Below are 15,462 nucleotides of genomic sequence, written 5' to 3'. Positions count from 1 at the left end.
CAGGTAGACTGCCGTTGCAAGACTCAAATTACACGCCATCCATACAATTAGTTAATTGATTAATTTTGATTAATAATATTATTATAAATTTAAACTTAAAAATTAAATGATTTAGTAATAATATTTAATAACACTGAATAATTTATAAGATAAATTTTTTCATCATGATTAGTTTAAGTTACATTCTCCTAGATTAAGGACACTCAAATTCAAGTCTATTCAAAAATAAATTGAGTCAAATCAGTTTTTAGATTTTAGATAATATATCTAAAATTAAACTAACCCAAATCAAACAGCATATTTACTAATATCAATTTTATTTAATAGGTATTCAGCATTAGATAGTACTATTATTTTAAACTTTTAATAAAAAAAATCAAGTAAAGCCTTTAATAGTTATAATATGTTATTTATATATCTAACTTTTTCTATCATCTTTTGTTTTAAAATATATATTATTAACTTACAACTATTAAAATTGTATAATAATACTATTAATATGAACAATTTGTTTTTTCACTTTAATTTATTATATTCATCAAATCATCAATGGGTAATGTAAAGTTCAAATCTCCATGAACAACCATAATGTACAGAGATCAGTCAGAATTTCCGTTAGTATTCTGGTTAATCCAGGTTCACTGAGGTTTGATTACCGGCAAATGCAAGTTGTTTTTAAACAAATTACTGGGTTGATTTCCAGTGTCATTTTTTAATGTTTACATATAGAAAGGACTGAAATCCAGAATAAAATCATTTCCTATAACCTTTCCCTCTAATTATCCCATTCAAATATGGACAATAATATTCTGTTCTATTTGGTGTTACAAAGTATGATTCTAACATTAGCAGCAAGCACTCCACATTTTCTTCATGAAAGCAGGGTATTCTGTGTGGCAAGATATATTCTTTTGACTATCATGAGTAATAAATAGCCCAGACTCAGTTCCAATAACCAGAAGCAGAGAATGTAGCACTTGCTACCAGCTTTAAGGTCAAACCAGCAATAGCAATGGCTTAAATTAAGGACTCAAAAGCTGACACAAATATCTCACTTGGATCACTGCAGCAAGCTGGGCAAGTGTAAACTACCCTTTATACTCGTGCAATGGGAGACAAAGGTGGGTTTAGCACGTAGGGTCGAGAAATTCCCTTCTGAATCTTGGACACATTCTTATTCTCTTCTTTGGTGACTGAGTTGATAAATAACTCTACCTCCTCCTCAAGAAGCATTTTCAATGAATTGCATCTAGATATCTGTTGGTTTTTTGCCTTCCCCGTGCCACTGAAGGAGGAGTTGCCATGCAAAATAGCAACACAAATGGAGAAAGCTTGTAACGGTGATAGGTTTGCATGGAAATCAACTGCATATTGCCCCTCTTCAACCATTGTCATGCCAAATGTAGGAGTTCTCTCTTTGGCTCCCTATGCACCAGAAGGAGAGATAAGTACCCTAAAAACCAATCAAAATCTCATAAACGAAGCATGTTAAAACTGAGGCACTGAATGAAACAGAAAAGGCTCCAATTGGAATCACAACGGTATTTGACATCTTATGAAGATGCATGTCTCATGGAATTAGTTCATCGTGCAATGTAGACTAGAGTCAATATCATTTTGCTTTTTGTCCTATTGTAGATGCATATATCTTCATTTGGGAAGAGAAAATGCAAAAAGTTAAATTCAGAAGATTTAAATCAACAAAAAAAAATGAAAAGAAAACTTAAGGCGTGACTATTTTTCTAAATCTATTTTAAGTCCTTTCACAAAAGAGTTGGAGAGATTCAAGCTTTACCTGAGTGAAAAGTTCCAGTGTTTGATATCCCTCCATATGAGTTCGACCTTCAGCAAATTGAATAGTAGGATTACCTAAAAGAATAAGGGGACAGGCCATGTCCCAGCCGCCACAATCACAACCTCCACCATGTTTCCATCTATCAAGTAATGATGAGGGACCCTGGCTTTCAGCACTTGGCAAACCATGGCTTCCGGTTGGTAGCACCACCTTCACCTGTTCTAGGACTTTCCTATCATGAAGGCTTTTTCTACTCTGATCTACAGCTAAAGAGAGATCACTTAATTTTGAATGCTCTTCAGCATTTATTCTATCCCTTCTTTTGTATTTCAAGCTTTCTCTCTTGCGAAATGGAATTTGCAAAACAATGGCAGCCATTTCAGGGTTTGAATGCAATTCTGTGGATGACAAAGGATAGGAATTTGATTTATCAAAATCTGCATTGCCTGATAGAAGCTTGTTTTTAGTGAACAAAGTCTCTTCATCTGGCCTAAAAGTTTCGCCCTTCATTCCTACACGAGAAGCTTTTAGAGTTTTAGAACAGTGTTGGTCGCTGTAACGCTTTTTTTCAGGAGAAACACTTTTGCTTGAGTGTGTAAGATCATACAGCACAAATTCTGATACCATAGAGTTGTCAAACATTCCACCTTCTAATTTCGAGCATGAATTAGAGGAAACCAGCATCTGTGCTACCATTGATGAGTCTTTGTCACAACAATGGGATCCCAAGTCAGTGGCAGTACTTTTTTTTCTATTATCCATTGAATGAAAGGTATACGCCCAATTGAAAGCATTGCCTGATTTCCATGTCTTCACCACAAAGACATCTTCGGGGCACTTTACCTTAAACTCAAAAAATGGCAGTCCTTGTTTGTTTTTCAACTTGAGATTGCCATGAAGATGAACAGGAGAACATGATAGACCTGAAAACTGGATATCTCTATTGATAAACTCAGAAATAATGTCAGAATGCTTTGCTGTGTTAGAGAAGTCATTCAGCAAAGATCTCTGATAAGCCCTGTTTCTTGTGCCGCTTAATTTGACCTCAGTAGTTTCCAGAACACAACTCACTGGGCTTTTCAAAGATTTTGACTTTGTATATGAATTTAACCTGTTCCTGATAGAGGTGAGTGAGATTTTTGAACTTGATCTTGGTGAGCAGTCACTCTCTGATGGAGATGGCATGAGAGAGATTTCAACCATAGCAGAGAGTGGCTTTTGTAATCCACGAACTGTCTCTTTTTGAAGATGAAAATTACCATCAATTGGTGAACCAGCAACCTTGTCACTTCTGATTTCTGTATTTATAGAACCAACCCCTTCTGCTGCACCATATTTTTCATCCCAAACATCTGAATTTAAGCAAAATTCAATATAGCCATTTGAAGTGCTGTTCTCCATACTAACCCAGGAAACAGAAACAGATGGAGATGTTGAACCTAAATTTGAGTCCTGAGATATTACTGAAGGTCTCTCATCCAGACTTTCATCATCTGAACCACACAGAGAATCAACAACACTACCTGAAAAAGAGGCATCACTACTCCTAGATGAAATTTCTATTTTTTTCCTTCCCCTAATGGTGCCAATTTTCTTTATATTTATGACTTGTTCTGAACTCTGATACACGGAACCTTGTCTCATTTCTATTTCTATATTACCTTCCAGTCAGGGAAGGCCCTTTGGTGAAGAACTGCGGAAGCGACCAAAATTGATATCAGCAAGGTTCTCTTTGAGTTTCAAAAAATCATCTTTCCCAGTGGGTTTCCCATTATTACATCTTTTCTTCACATTAAAGCAATATTGATGAGATGGAAGAACAGTATCGGAACTGAGACCCACGGAAGACTTGTCATTCAGATCAAACTCCAATTCTTGTCCCATCCTGAAGAGCCCTGCAATACTATTAAGAAGAAAAATAAAAAATACAGATAATTAATTTGCAAGAGAGAGATCGAATTCATTTGACACAATGATGCATTTTGTTTGTAATTGAACGAACTTTAAATCTTATATTTGCAACTAATCAGTGTATATTTAGCTCAGCTTCTCAATCAGCGCAGAAATATCATAATTTTGCAGTGATTTTTGAGGTCACACTATATTCAATAATGGTTTGCCTCCTAATTTTGAGATAAGCAGAGGAAAATCACAATTGAGGCAGAATGTGATAATATTTCACAAAACAAATTGTTGATTGCAGGTAAGAAAGGGCACGTACAACAGATATCTACAATTTTTTAAAATATCAAACTTTACGATGCCAATTACAAGCTTGCTGCAATTGCAAAAAACCATTATTGGAAAGGAAGTGTCCCAACAGTGAAATTAAAAGTTAGGAATGGGATTGCTGAAAAACTAAAAAGTAACAATTTTGATTCCCAACACCCCCACTTCCAAAAAAAAATCCTGTAAGATCTGTAGCTTAGCAAAAGGAAAAGGTAAAATTATGAATAATACCCAGAATATGAGTAAAGTGATTACAAGGATGGCAATTGCTGCGCAAATGTTAAGTAATAATATTCTAAAAATAAAATAAAGTTCACTTTAATACCAAACCATAAACATAACATAACAGTAGAAAATTGAAAAAAAGAAAAGCAGTGAAAGGAAAGGGCCATACTGTAGTAGATGTTGGAGAAGTGAATTGAAACCGAAGGAAGAGCGTCAACACACAATCATTGTCTCCAAACTCAAACAAAAAGTGTCCAAGAGTATATATATATATATAACCGTAGAAAAGAGCTATCTTTCTTGGCCTGTTGGAGGGTGAAGAAGAAGAAGAAGAAGAAGAAGGAGTGAAGCATGATAAATGGTGCCAAAAAGTGAAGTTAGAACAGAGAATAACACTGAACTCTCTCACACACGAAAAGGAGGGGAAAGAAGAGACAGCAAGCAGACGATCCTCTGTACATGTCTCTACTGCCACTGCTACTAAAGCTATGTCCTTTGATCAAACATCATCATTATGTCAAATGCTGCGCTTCTCTTTTTCTCTTCTTTATTATTATTGAGAAATGTTAGCAACTATTTTTGACACACTTTAGCCGAAATTTATTTAAAAAAAAAACTATAAAATTAAGTGAGTCTTCTGTTAGTTAATATTTTTTATATATAATTTTAGAGTTTTTGATAAATTTTAATTAATACAAAATTATAAAATGTGTTAAAAATATGTAAGATTTGAGTCTCACTCAGCAATGAGAATGTGGGAGCTGTGAGACAGGGCAAGGTCAAGCCCAAAACCGAGCAAGAGAATGAATGAGCGTGCACCCACGGTTAAAAGACGAATAACCCCATCATAAAGGGGCAACCTCTTCCACTGAGACTGAGTGAATAAAAAGCAAGGATGATAAGTGTAAGACCGCAATCCCATGAAATTAATAATTAATCACTGTGCATATGATGATAAGATAATAAGAGGCATTTATCTAAGATAGGTCGTGTGTGATAATGGTAATGTTTTCTGTTGGTGTTGGGTCAAAAAGTGTTATGGTCATTTTGGGGAGCAGAAGGAAGGTAAGAAATGAAATATAGTTGCATTGCATGTGCTTGGTTTGCGAGGTAGCAAACCAAATTCAATGACTGTCGGTTGGTCACATTCGGTTTTGGTTTATCATGATTCACGTTATGTTACGTCATTTTATAACATTTTGATTATCTTCTTAATGGGAGTATTAAATTAAAAAATTACTATTAAATAAAAAGGTGGATACATTTAACTTGTTAAAATACAAAAAAAAAAAACACTTTTTAAGAGATTAACTAATTGAAAAATATTGCAAGAAAAATTAGAATTATTCATCAACTAAATTCAAAACTACTACATATGGTGAGTGGACGAGATGATTACTAGTATTCTTGGCTGAGAAGATAAAAATAGAAAAAATAAAAATAGAAAAAAATATTTAAGTTAAAGAATAATATAAAAAGTATGAGACTCATTCTATTTTTTTTTTCTCCTTCCTCATCTCCCAAACACACTCTACAAGTAATTCTTCTACATTTTAGAATTTGAGTATTAATTAACTTACTTCAATGTTATATGTCCATATTCCACGGTATGGTAGTGATATTCACCGTTGTGCATTTATGTACGAGCAATAAAACTTAGTTGACATTTTTTTTCTTTTTTATTAACCTTTCTATCTCTCTTTTTTTACTAGAACCTTTTTATCTCTTAACACTGTGTAATAGTACTACTATGTCAAGATTGTTTGAGAGATTGAAGAAAAATTATTAAATAAAGTTATTAGATAATTAACTATAGCATTTATGAAAGAAAAAATCAGGTTCTATCTAGAACATAAGATAATGGTATGTTTACTATTCTTACTAAAACTGTAGTCGATATCAAATTCTAGGCCTTTTGCTAAAAGGTAAGAGTTGGTGTGTTATGTCTTTGAAATAAGTTGATTGCTCTAAAATTATCACCTAACTACCTAAGGCCTATTTGAAGGAGCCTTTTTTGGTAATTGACAATTTGACATGGGAGTATGGGACAGAACGCTACATAATGTAATTGGTGAGTAATGGGTAAGTAAGGAGAGTTAATAGAGTCATCTTCATATTAAGTGGGACCTTGCATGGATCTCCTAGGTCGATAGGTTAAAATCTAAAAATATCCGTTGGCAAAATCACATCAATGGGTTAATTTTTTAAAAACATTACAAAAATTGGTAGATTTTGAATAAAAAAATTACAGAATATGGATAGATTGTGTTTTAAAATATGACTTAAAAAAAAATAATCCATTCATGTGATTTTGCTGATATCAGTTAGTATAGCTCACAGATTTTTATTTTTTATTTTTAAAAACACAGCTCACAGTTCTTTGAGACTCAAGGTATTCGTGAATTCATTTAGATCGATTTTGAAAAGAAAAAAAAATTGATTTAATCACTTCAATTTTTTAATTTATCATTTAAATAGTTTGATATGGTAAGACTCATAATAAATACAATGCAACATAATATAAAAATGTCAAATATATTATCAATTCTAATTTTAATAATAAAGTATTATTTTATTTTCATTGTTATATTTCACTATTTGATTAAATGGTCCATAATGTCCTTGATTAAAATTAAAGACTTGTTATTATAATAGAGATTATGATAATGAGAAACAAGTTTGTTCTAATTTTAATTTAAATCATTCATGATCATAGATTTATTATAAATAGGATATTAATAATCCAGATAGATTAATATATATGTGATAGTATTTATTAGATAAATATTAATAGATCTCATTTATTAATTTGTATATATAGATGAGTCAAATGTTGATGTAATCATTAAACTGACTTAATTGAAATTTTCTAATGATTAAAATTTATCACAAACTGTCAATAGAAAATTCTCAAAAAGAGGTATAATAGTTTTCTTTGACCTGAGATTGTTATAGTAATTAACAGGTTATTGTATTTTGATTCTGGACACCTAATATTTTAGAGTACTTGTTGAATGAATATTGTATATGATTAAATAATTGTAGAATTAATGATTAATCAAGAAGGAATTCATTAACTCTTGGTAATGAGTTCGAGCTCTATGAATAAAATTATATTCTGGTCAGAAAAATTAAATGAAAGAAGAAATGAGTTTCTTAAGTCATTATGAGTTAACTCAGAAGAGTTCAACAATAACACTATACTCTAGAGTTAACCTAGAGCGGTAAAGATGGAAGAAATTAGTACACTACTCTTCTAATGGTTCTTGAAAGTAAAATGCTACTTCAACGATAAGGAGTGTTGCTAGACGCTTACCTTGATTAGTATATTAATTTGATTAATATATTACCGACTTAGTATTGAATCTACGGGATCACACACAAACTGAGTATTTTAATCTCTGTTAAAAAAATTATTTTAATATTTGATGATGAATTAAATTAGAGAATTTAATATCATCAAATGATTAATTGATTTCAAAAAGGTAAAATATTATTATATTTTTGCTAGCGCTTAAAATATAAATAGTATGAAAGATTTGCTGAAAGAAAATAGTATTTGAAATTTGGATTGAAAAGGCCGCTAGATACAAGTTTGACTTGGTCAATTATTATTTCAATTTTAATTGTTAGATGGTTAACAATAAAAGGTAACAAAAAATAATATAGCTTAACAAAAAGATACTATCAATAAATGATTTTGATTTGATTAGAAATTTGATATCCTTAACGTGCTATAAATAGAGCATTAGACTGGTGCACAAGCCTTACGTTGCATGTTTAAATGATCTGAATATCACTTCTCTATTTTTTTCAATTGTTAAAGTTGTTAACAAATAAAGGTTAATCTTAGATACACTTTTTAATGTCATCGGTTCATAATATAATTTAAATATAAAATACATCATTTATTCCGCGTGTTTTTGAACACTTTTTTCTTAAGTCACCCGAGTTTATTAATTTTGTTGAGTAGCACTTTAGCGAACTCAAAAACTCCTCCAAGACCGCGGTGGAGCCAACCAACCACCATGTGGGATCTTAGTGGTGAATGGTGATCATCATCGCCATGAAGAATAATAGAAGCTGCCAGAGTCTCAGTATCGGGTCCTTGCCTCAATCGCAGCGTTGCTCTGTGGATATTTGGAAGCCATAAATAGCCCTTCCATTACGGAACATTCCATGTTTGTTTGTCTTTAGAAACCGATACTAGTGATGATACTACAGAAATGTCAGTTTCTTTCCCAAGTTCAATAGGTAAAGGATTCCCTAGACTTTACTTTTTCCAACCATGCTCAAAATTCTGCAGAACACCTAAAGCAATTGGTCCTTCTAAGCGACAATGTGTGTCATGTCAAGGTTCTCCTTGTCCAACTTCAATTGAGGCACCTCTAAAATTTGGTTGATGAAAAATTGAAAACCGTCACGGTGAGTTGTCACCGTCGCACTAGCTAGTGGCCATGATGTTGCAACGTAATTTATGTCATGTCACTATTTGTTTATCAGATGGAGATATAAGTTGGGATTGGGTGGTTAAGAGAGAAGAAAAAGAGAAAAAAAAGTCATGAATTCAATTCTTCCTACTAATAAAAAATTAACAATTAATATTTGTTAATAAAAAATATTATTTATTTAAGAAAAAGGTTGAACTTTATTTAAATGAACTACTTGCGCAAAAACAATTTCCACTATGACCTGATCGTGTCATATAAGAACTTACCAATATTATTTTGCAAGTTCATATTGCTTTAGTAAATGTGATTGCAATCTGTTGAGTAACTTATGCTTCTTTGGTTGGGGTGATCATAAATTAAGGTTAATGTACCTGTAACTTCAAAAATAGTTTTTTAGCCGGGCAAAAAGAGAAATGAAAGAGCAAGGATGAGTGGATCCCAAATTTGTCACAACTCACAACTAGTGATTAACATCCTGTCCAAGAATGTGGCTTTCATATTATACCATAACCATCAAAATGAGTCAATAAGTGGGTTAAATTCATCACAAACAGAATAAGGTCACCGACAATCCTTTATTTCAGTTCACTTTCATAAAGAGCAATCAAGTTGGAATCAAAACTATGGAGACTAGGTAGAGTAATAGCCACCCTTGCTAATTCATGAAATATCATGCGTTGGATGCTTGATCTTATCAACCACTGTTTTAAAATCAATTTAAAAAATATCGCAATCCAAATATTACCAACTGAATGGCTTCCAGCAAAGCCAGAACTTCTTCAGAAACTTGCAGCTGAGGCACAACTAAGTTTGGTATGAGTTTTTTTTTTTTTTTTTTTTGCTTATTAATGATTGAAACAAGTTAATACTACAAAGTAAAAGTCAAACTAAGAAATTTACTTCTATGGCTAACACTACCCTTATGATGTATGAGGTAACACCAGCTAGTTTATGCGAAGTATTACACAAAACCAACCGTTTGTTGTATGATATGCGCAGAGTCAAATAGGAAGAGAACTATATCTATTCATAAACAGTCTTTTGCTATGACTTAACACTAGCCGGGATAGATACACGTCTCATAGCCTCAATATCGTCACCTTTCCTGGACTTTCCAAATCATTTCAGGGGATATACAATTAACTTGTCTTTTAAAAGATGCCATTGGCTGACATTGGATTCACAGCGGCTCACCAGCTTCATCTGAACATCTTTAAATTTTGCAGTGGCCTATAGCGCTGTGCCTATGTTTCCCTTAGAATCTGATGCATCTATGGTCAGCATAGACACCTCATCCCGGGAGGCATACCAGGAATGACCACAGGAAACACATTCCAGCTGTAAAGAAGCAGAAAGCAATCAAACCAAGCCATAAAAGTGCAGGACACAGTTTTGGAACTCTGGACTAAAGTAAAAAAGATGCAAACCTGATAACGTTCATTATTTCCAGCTTGGATAATCTCTCTCAAGGCCACCTTACAATCCATGCATTTTGAGCAGCGAGCATCTGTCATCTGTTTCATGGGAAGGAAAGCTGAAGCCGGCAGATATCTTCACACAACTTAATAACAGTTAATGAGATAATAATTGTAGCAGGGAAAGTTTACTTGCAAGTGCTGGATCTTGTCAGGCTCCTCCTTGGTTTTTTCCTCAGCAACCAAACCCTCCTGAAGTTCATATATTTAGTATGTGACCATAAGAAACTATGCATCAAGCAGTTTAATCTTTTCAAAAGCAGCTTTCAGAAATTGATGACAAGTTACCAGTACTTCAATTCATAGTTGCTTTAAGATGTGTAGATGTATTTTTTGCTGTTTCCATAAAAGACAGTGCAAATAGCTTTTTTAAACATCAAACATTATTTTAGGGAACCCTTTGAAAAGCATGAGCCAATTTTAGAAGTAAATTCTCAGAAATTTTATGTAATATGCATTTACCACCCCTATGCCTTTAGTAAGTAGACTCGATTCCTACAAATCAATTCCAAACAAAACAAGCAATAAAATGAGGACTAAAGTTCCTAGGTGACTGGTCTCAAAGGCTGAATGTTCATCTACAATTGATTATAATACATGTTGGAAAGTCACCTTAATTGCAATCTCCCCTGGCCCACCTAGTTAATTGTGGCTTATTAGAGTTGGTTGCCTGTTTCCAATGTCTCAAAAGGGCTACAAAGGGGCTGACCAGAAAGACTGAGTGAAGCGTCATAGTGTGCAGCCGTCAAGACATCAAATCTTAGGGGGTTGATATCCCACATCAACTAGAGACAAAGAGTAGTGTTTATAAAGCTAGGGCAATCCTCACCATATAAACCAATTTTGTGGGGTTAAGTTAGGCCATAAGCCCAAATTTTGATATGGAATTAGAGTCTGTCCTAGATCCATTGTTGGTCCACCTACATTTCCACACTTCAGACCCATAGCCTTGAATGTGATGGGATGTGTTGAAACTTGAAAAGTTGCCTTAATTGCAATCACCTCAAGCCTGCCTTAATAAGCGACCTACAAAGGGGCTAATAAGAAAGGCCAAGTGAAGTGTCATAATGTGCAGCTGTGTCAGGATATTGGCTCTTGGGGATTGAGATCCCACATAACTAAAGATAAGGCCAAAGTAGTGCTTATAAACTTATAAAGCTTAGGCAATCCTCATTGTACAAGTCGGTTTTGTGGGGTTAAGTTATGTCTTGAGCCCAAATTCTAAGAATACACTACACCAATAATTAAATGAACAATTAGTGTTGAGTTATAAAAGCTTGGTTCATTTAAATAATCGAGCCTAATCTCAAGCTCGAATTTATGTATTTAAATAAACAAATGAGCTTGATCGAGCATTTAAAGAGTCTAGTTTGAGTACCCAAGTTGAGCCAATAGTATTTGACAGATGGGAAAAAATGATAAGATTAAATCTACCATACCTTTAATTCATTGGGTGTCATATTTAATATTTTTGAAGGCTCCAACTCTCCACTTAATAGACGGCGTGCTAACACTGCATTTTTCTGCAAAAACCAAAAAAAAGAACTATATCAATCATACATTATAAGTGCAAGAGATAAACATATACACAAATGTTGGAAAGTTGCCTTAATTGTGGTTACTCCTAGCCTGCCTTAATTGCAGCTTCTCAAAGTTGGTTGCCAATGTCTCAAAAAAGGCCACCACAAAGGGCTAACCAAAAAGGCTGAATCAAGTATAGTAGTGTGCAATCATTGGGACATTGGATTGTGGGGGTTGAGATGAATTAGGCCTGACTTAGGACCTTAGTCCAAATTCTAAGAATAAATATTCACATGGATTTCTCAATACAAAAATATCTCAAAAATCATTTGTTATGATGACGGTGAAGATACATACAAGTGACAGAATATATAATTATTGTTACAGCTAACTGATTTTTCCCTTTCTTTTCATTCTTCAAAGGAGATAATTGCACAGAGATACTAGTGTGTGTTTTGTACATATATAAATTACTTAGTGTGATCATCCAACCTTCCAATTTATCATTTCTTAATTCTTAATTTGAATAGAAAGATAATACATTTGTTTCCGACTTGTAACCTATTATCTTAGACATTCATTTTAATAATAGATAAATATGAACAAAGATCAGTACAAGTTTAAAAGTCTCACCTTAGAATTTAGCAGCAATATTTAGTTTTTTTAATAACTCAAAATGCAATAGTTAAAAATATCTCAAGCATATAACTTATATATGCAGAAGCCAGCTTCTTACCTGGAAATTAAAAGCTAATTGGCGCAACTTTTGGTTGTACTTCATAGAATCTGATGAGAGAGCATCATGAGAAGCTTTTTCGAGAGCAACCATGGCTGAAACACCAGCATCTGGCCAAATAAAAGACTTGGAACTCTGTAGATTTGGGGGGGGGGGGGGGGGCGAGGGGAAGAGAGAGACAAATTCATATACCCGTTAAGAAAAAGGGAGATATAGAGAACAAAAAAGAGAAAATGATTAGTTGCTAATGGACTAATAATACGGATTAGCCACACCTTCTGAACCTTATCTTGACAGACATTTGCTGACTCTGAACTTCTATGCTTGCTTCCACCGTTGATTTCATCAGAATTGACATTTCCTAATCCTTTGTCCCTTTCTTTGCTATCATTAGAATCACACATGTAATGAATGCGTTGAAGCAACCTCTCCAACCATTTGTCTCGATGGCTATCTCCAGTTAGTGCATTGAATTCTACCAATATCCGATAATACTCTGAGGGATTAGTTATGCAACCCGCTGGTGTTTCAGACTTTGGATGTTGTTCACTCTTAAGAGTTTCTTCTTCCTCCTTTGAAACATCAAGAGGTGAAACACTCTTTCTCCTTAAGCTTTTTCTATTTTTCAATTGATCCTCATCGTCATCAGGGGCTTCCTCAGGCTCAAGGTCAAGTAGTTCACCAATACGTTGCAGAGTCTTCTCAACAAGCACATCAATCTCTTGCTGCTTAATATCCTCATAATCCTTATCACTCAGCCTCCAGAGCTTTCTTTCCACAGTGTCATACACCTTCTGTACAATAAACCCCGGGTGATCCTTACGCTTTGGAAGCTGTTTGTGTCTGGGAACAAAATGTACCACACACTTGTGCATAACAGCCTCCGCAGGAACATCGTCACGGTGGAAACTATAAAACAGTTCCCTGGTATCACACGATTGCCAGTTTCCACCACCTTTTTTCTCGGCTTCTTCGGGACGATAAAACCACTGCCCCGTCACTTTCACGTTGCCACTGATAGACTGCGTAATGTCCTGAAAGGAGAAAACCCTTCATAACATGAATGCAGCACAAACAAGTATTGATAAGGGGAATGAATCAAGCGAATTGATTAAATATCTAAAACCACAATGAATAGCAATTGAGAAGGGAAATAGATAAGAGTACCTTAATAATTGCAACATATGGCTTCTGGCCTTTCTCCTCGGGTACAAGAAGAACAGGATCCTCCTGCAGAATTGAAACGAGTTTTGGTGTTCAAATCCCTAAATTCGGAATAATTGAGGAGAAAAAAATTACGAAGCTTACGAGAATATATTGGATGCCATCGAACTCGAAGGAATCATAGTGCCTCTTCCTTCCTCTTCCTTTTCCCGAAACCCTAACGGGTTCGCCAAGAGGCTTAGCGTCCTCCGCAGGCTGAGGCAGTTCCGGCACCTCTTGTTGTTTCTCTTCTTCATTCTCGTCATCATCGTTATCTTCCTCGATAAGCCTCATCCTCTTCCGCGTGCGTTGTGGACGCGGTGCCTCGTCTTCATCGTCGCTCGTCGCCACCCGGGTGAGGCGTCGACGATTCACCATTTCCAATTCTCAGTTACGATCACCGCCTAAATGGCAATGTAACGTAAAACAAACTCAATGAATATACTCTGGTCTGGTCAAGCTGAGTCACATACATACACGATAACCCATTTCACTCGCCTGACCCAACCCACTGGTCGTGAAATGTACGAAAATATAATTTACAAATTATCTCATATGTTAATTGTAAAAGGATAAACTAGAAATTCACGAATAATTTTTTCAGTCAACATTACTCATCTATAAAATTAATTGGTATTCTGTGAAAAAAATATTAACATAATGACCAAAAAGTGCCAATGGTAAGAAATAATATAATTTGAAAATTAATTTTAGAAAAAAAAATTATTTAAATTATATCAAATGTCAATCATAAAAAATGTTAACCTAATGAACACAATAGTGATAATGGTAACAACTAATATAATATGAATATGTAATATATAAAAAAATCAAAATTTTATTATTGAAGGATATAATAAACCTGATGATAATTATGTATGAAATTTTATAAGATTTAGATATTTATAAATGTACAATCAAATAATAACTATTTACTTCGAATGTTGATAAGTTTGTTTGGTTTATGTTTAGGATAAAATTAGATTTGAACTATCATGTTTAATTGGTTTTAATTGGCTCATATTTGTTTTGTTTTTTTAGTCAATTAATATAATATTAAATTGATTAAGATTGGATTAATTTGGTGTTTGTGATTGAGTTATGATAATAAAAATTAATTATTTTAAAATATAAAATGTTAACCATGTTAGTGTGAAATTAACATAAAGATGAATTTGGTTCCATTTTAAAATTAAAATGAAATAATTAAAATGAAAATTTTAAAAGATAAAAGTGAAAATTACTAAAAACATTAAGGGACAAAAAGAATATTTTAGTCAAAAATATATATCTAAAAACATGCATTGGACGCTTTTTGTAAAGGAGCAACTATTGGATAGTTAAATCATAGACACGTAATATTAGATGTTTTGTATAAAAGAATATTTTGGATGCTAAGGTTAAAAACACTAATGACTTTGGACCATCCATATCACTTTTATGAAGCAGTTATTTTCTAAAAGGATTAACTTAAATAACTATTATTGTTGCAAATGGAACAAACTTTTAATTGATTCACAAATTTTAATAATCTTTATTATCATCCAAATATTTTAGGGATTAGACACTTTATACTAGGTTCCTGAAGTGATTTGATTTGGTTTTTTTTTTTTCTCAAAAAGTCATTTGAATCAAATATAAAAATTATATGTGATTTTAATTTTGTTTGGATTGAATTTACTATCAAATTCGAACCAACCCAAATTAATCTTTTGCAATTTGGTTTGAGGTTTTTGTGGTTTTAATTTATATACTTTATTTTCATCTTTCAAATCAAATTTTATTAAAAAAATGTTGATAACAATCTACAAAACTTATTAATATGAT

General features: G+C 33.3%; 2 protein-coding genes across 4 annotated transcripts; both read right to left on the bottom strand.

Annotated features, from left to right (window-relative positions):
* Positions 1-621: 621 nt before the first annotated feature.
* LOC114424842 lies at positions 622-4,784 on the bottom strand. Of its 3 annotated transcripts, none has more exons than XM_028391598.1 (3): positions 4,419-4,783; positions 1,796-3,698; positions 622-1,425 (listed from the first exon to the last, which is right to left on the bottom strand). In XM_028391598.1, the coding sequence occupies exons 2-3, from the start codon at positions 3,437-3,439 to the stop codon at positions 1,096-1,098; spliced, it is 1,974 nt and encodes a 657-aa protein (XP_028247399.1). In that variant the 5' UTR covers positions 3,440-3,698; positions 4,419-4,783; the 3' UTR covers positions 622-1,095. The 3 variants fall into 3 exon arrangements, with proteins under 3 accessions (XP_028247399.1, XP_028247400.1, XP_028247401.1); XM_028391599.1 differs by having other exon boundaries at positions 1,327-1,453; positions 4,419-4,784; XM_028391600.1 differs by lacking the exon at positions 622-1,425 and adding an exon at positions 1,460-1,648 and having other exon boundaries at positions 4,419-4,784.
* Positions 4,785-9,520: 4,736 nt separating this feature from the next.
* LOC114424826 lies at positions 9,521-14,147 on the bottom strand. The gene is made up of 8 exons (XM_028391597.1): positions 13,741-14,147; positions 13,600-13,662; positions 12,708-13,466; positions 12,433-12,567; positions 11,615-11,698; positions 10,308-10,367; positions 10,128-10,214; positions 9,521-10,038 (listed from the first exon to the last, which is right to left on the bottom strand). The coding sequence occupies exons 1-8, from the start codon at positions 14,011-14,013 to the stop codon at positions 9,931-9,933; spliced, it is 1,569 nt and encodes a 522-aa protein (XP_028247398.1). The 5' UTR covers positions 14,014-14,147; the 3' UTR covers positions 9,521-9,930.
* Between the last annotated feature and the right edge of the window lie 1,315 nt (positions 14,148-15,462).

Source organism: Glycine soja, chromosome 1 (genome assembly GCF_004193775.1).
Source record: "Glycine soja cultivar W05 chromosome 1, ASM419377v2, whole genome shotgun sequence".
Lineage (NCBI taxonomy): Eukaryota > Viridiplantae > Streptophyta > Magnoliopsida > Fabales > Fabaceae > Glycine > Glycine soja.
Note: the sequence above shows the minus strand (reverse complement) of the source record. Positions and strands in the feature narration are given on the sequence as shown.

Excerpts from the sequence above, each read along its gene's own strand:
- LOC114424842 (XM_028391598.1), bottom strand. The coding sequence starts at position 3,439 with ATGAGACAAGGTTCCGTGTATCAGAGTTCAGAACAAGTCATAAATATA. Across the intron at positions 1,426-1,795 it reads CACTGGAACTTTTCACTCAG|GGAGCCAAAGAGAGAACTCC; the intron begins GTAAAGCTTGAA and ends TCTGGTGCATAG.
- LOC114424826 (XM_028391597.1), bottom strand. The coding sequence starts at position 14,013 with ATGGTGAATCGTCGACGCCTCACCCGGGTGGCGACGAGCGACGATGAA. Across the intron at positions 13,663-13,740 it reads ATGGCATCCAATATATTCTC|GAGGATCCTGTTCTTCTTGT; the intron begins GTAAGCTTCGTA and ends TCAATTCTGCAG. Across the intron at positions 10,039-10,127 it reads GAAATAATGAACGTTATCAG|CTGGAATGTGTTTCCTGTGG; the intron begins GTTTGCATCTTT and ends GCTTCTTTACAG.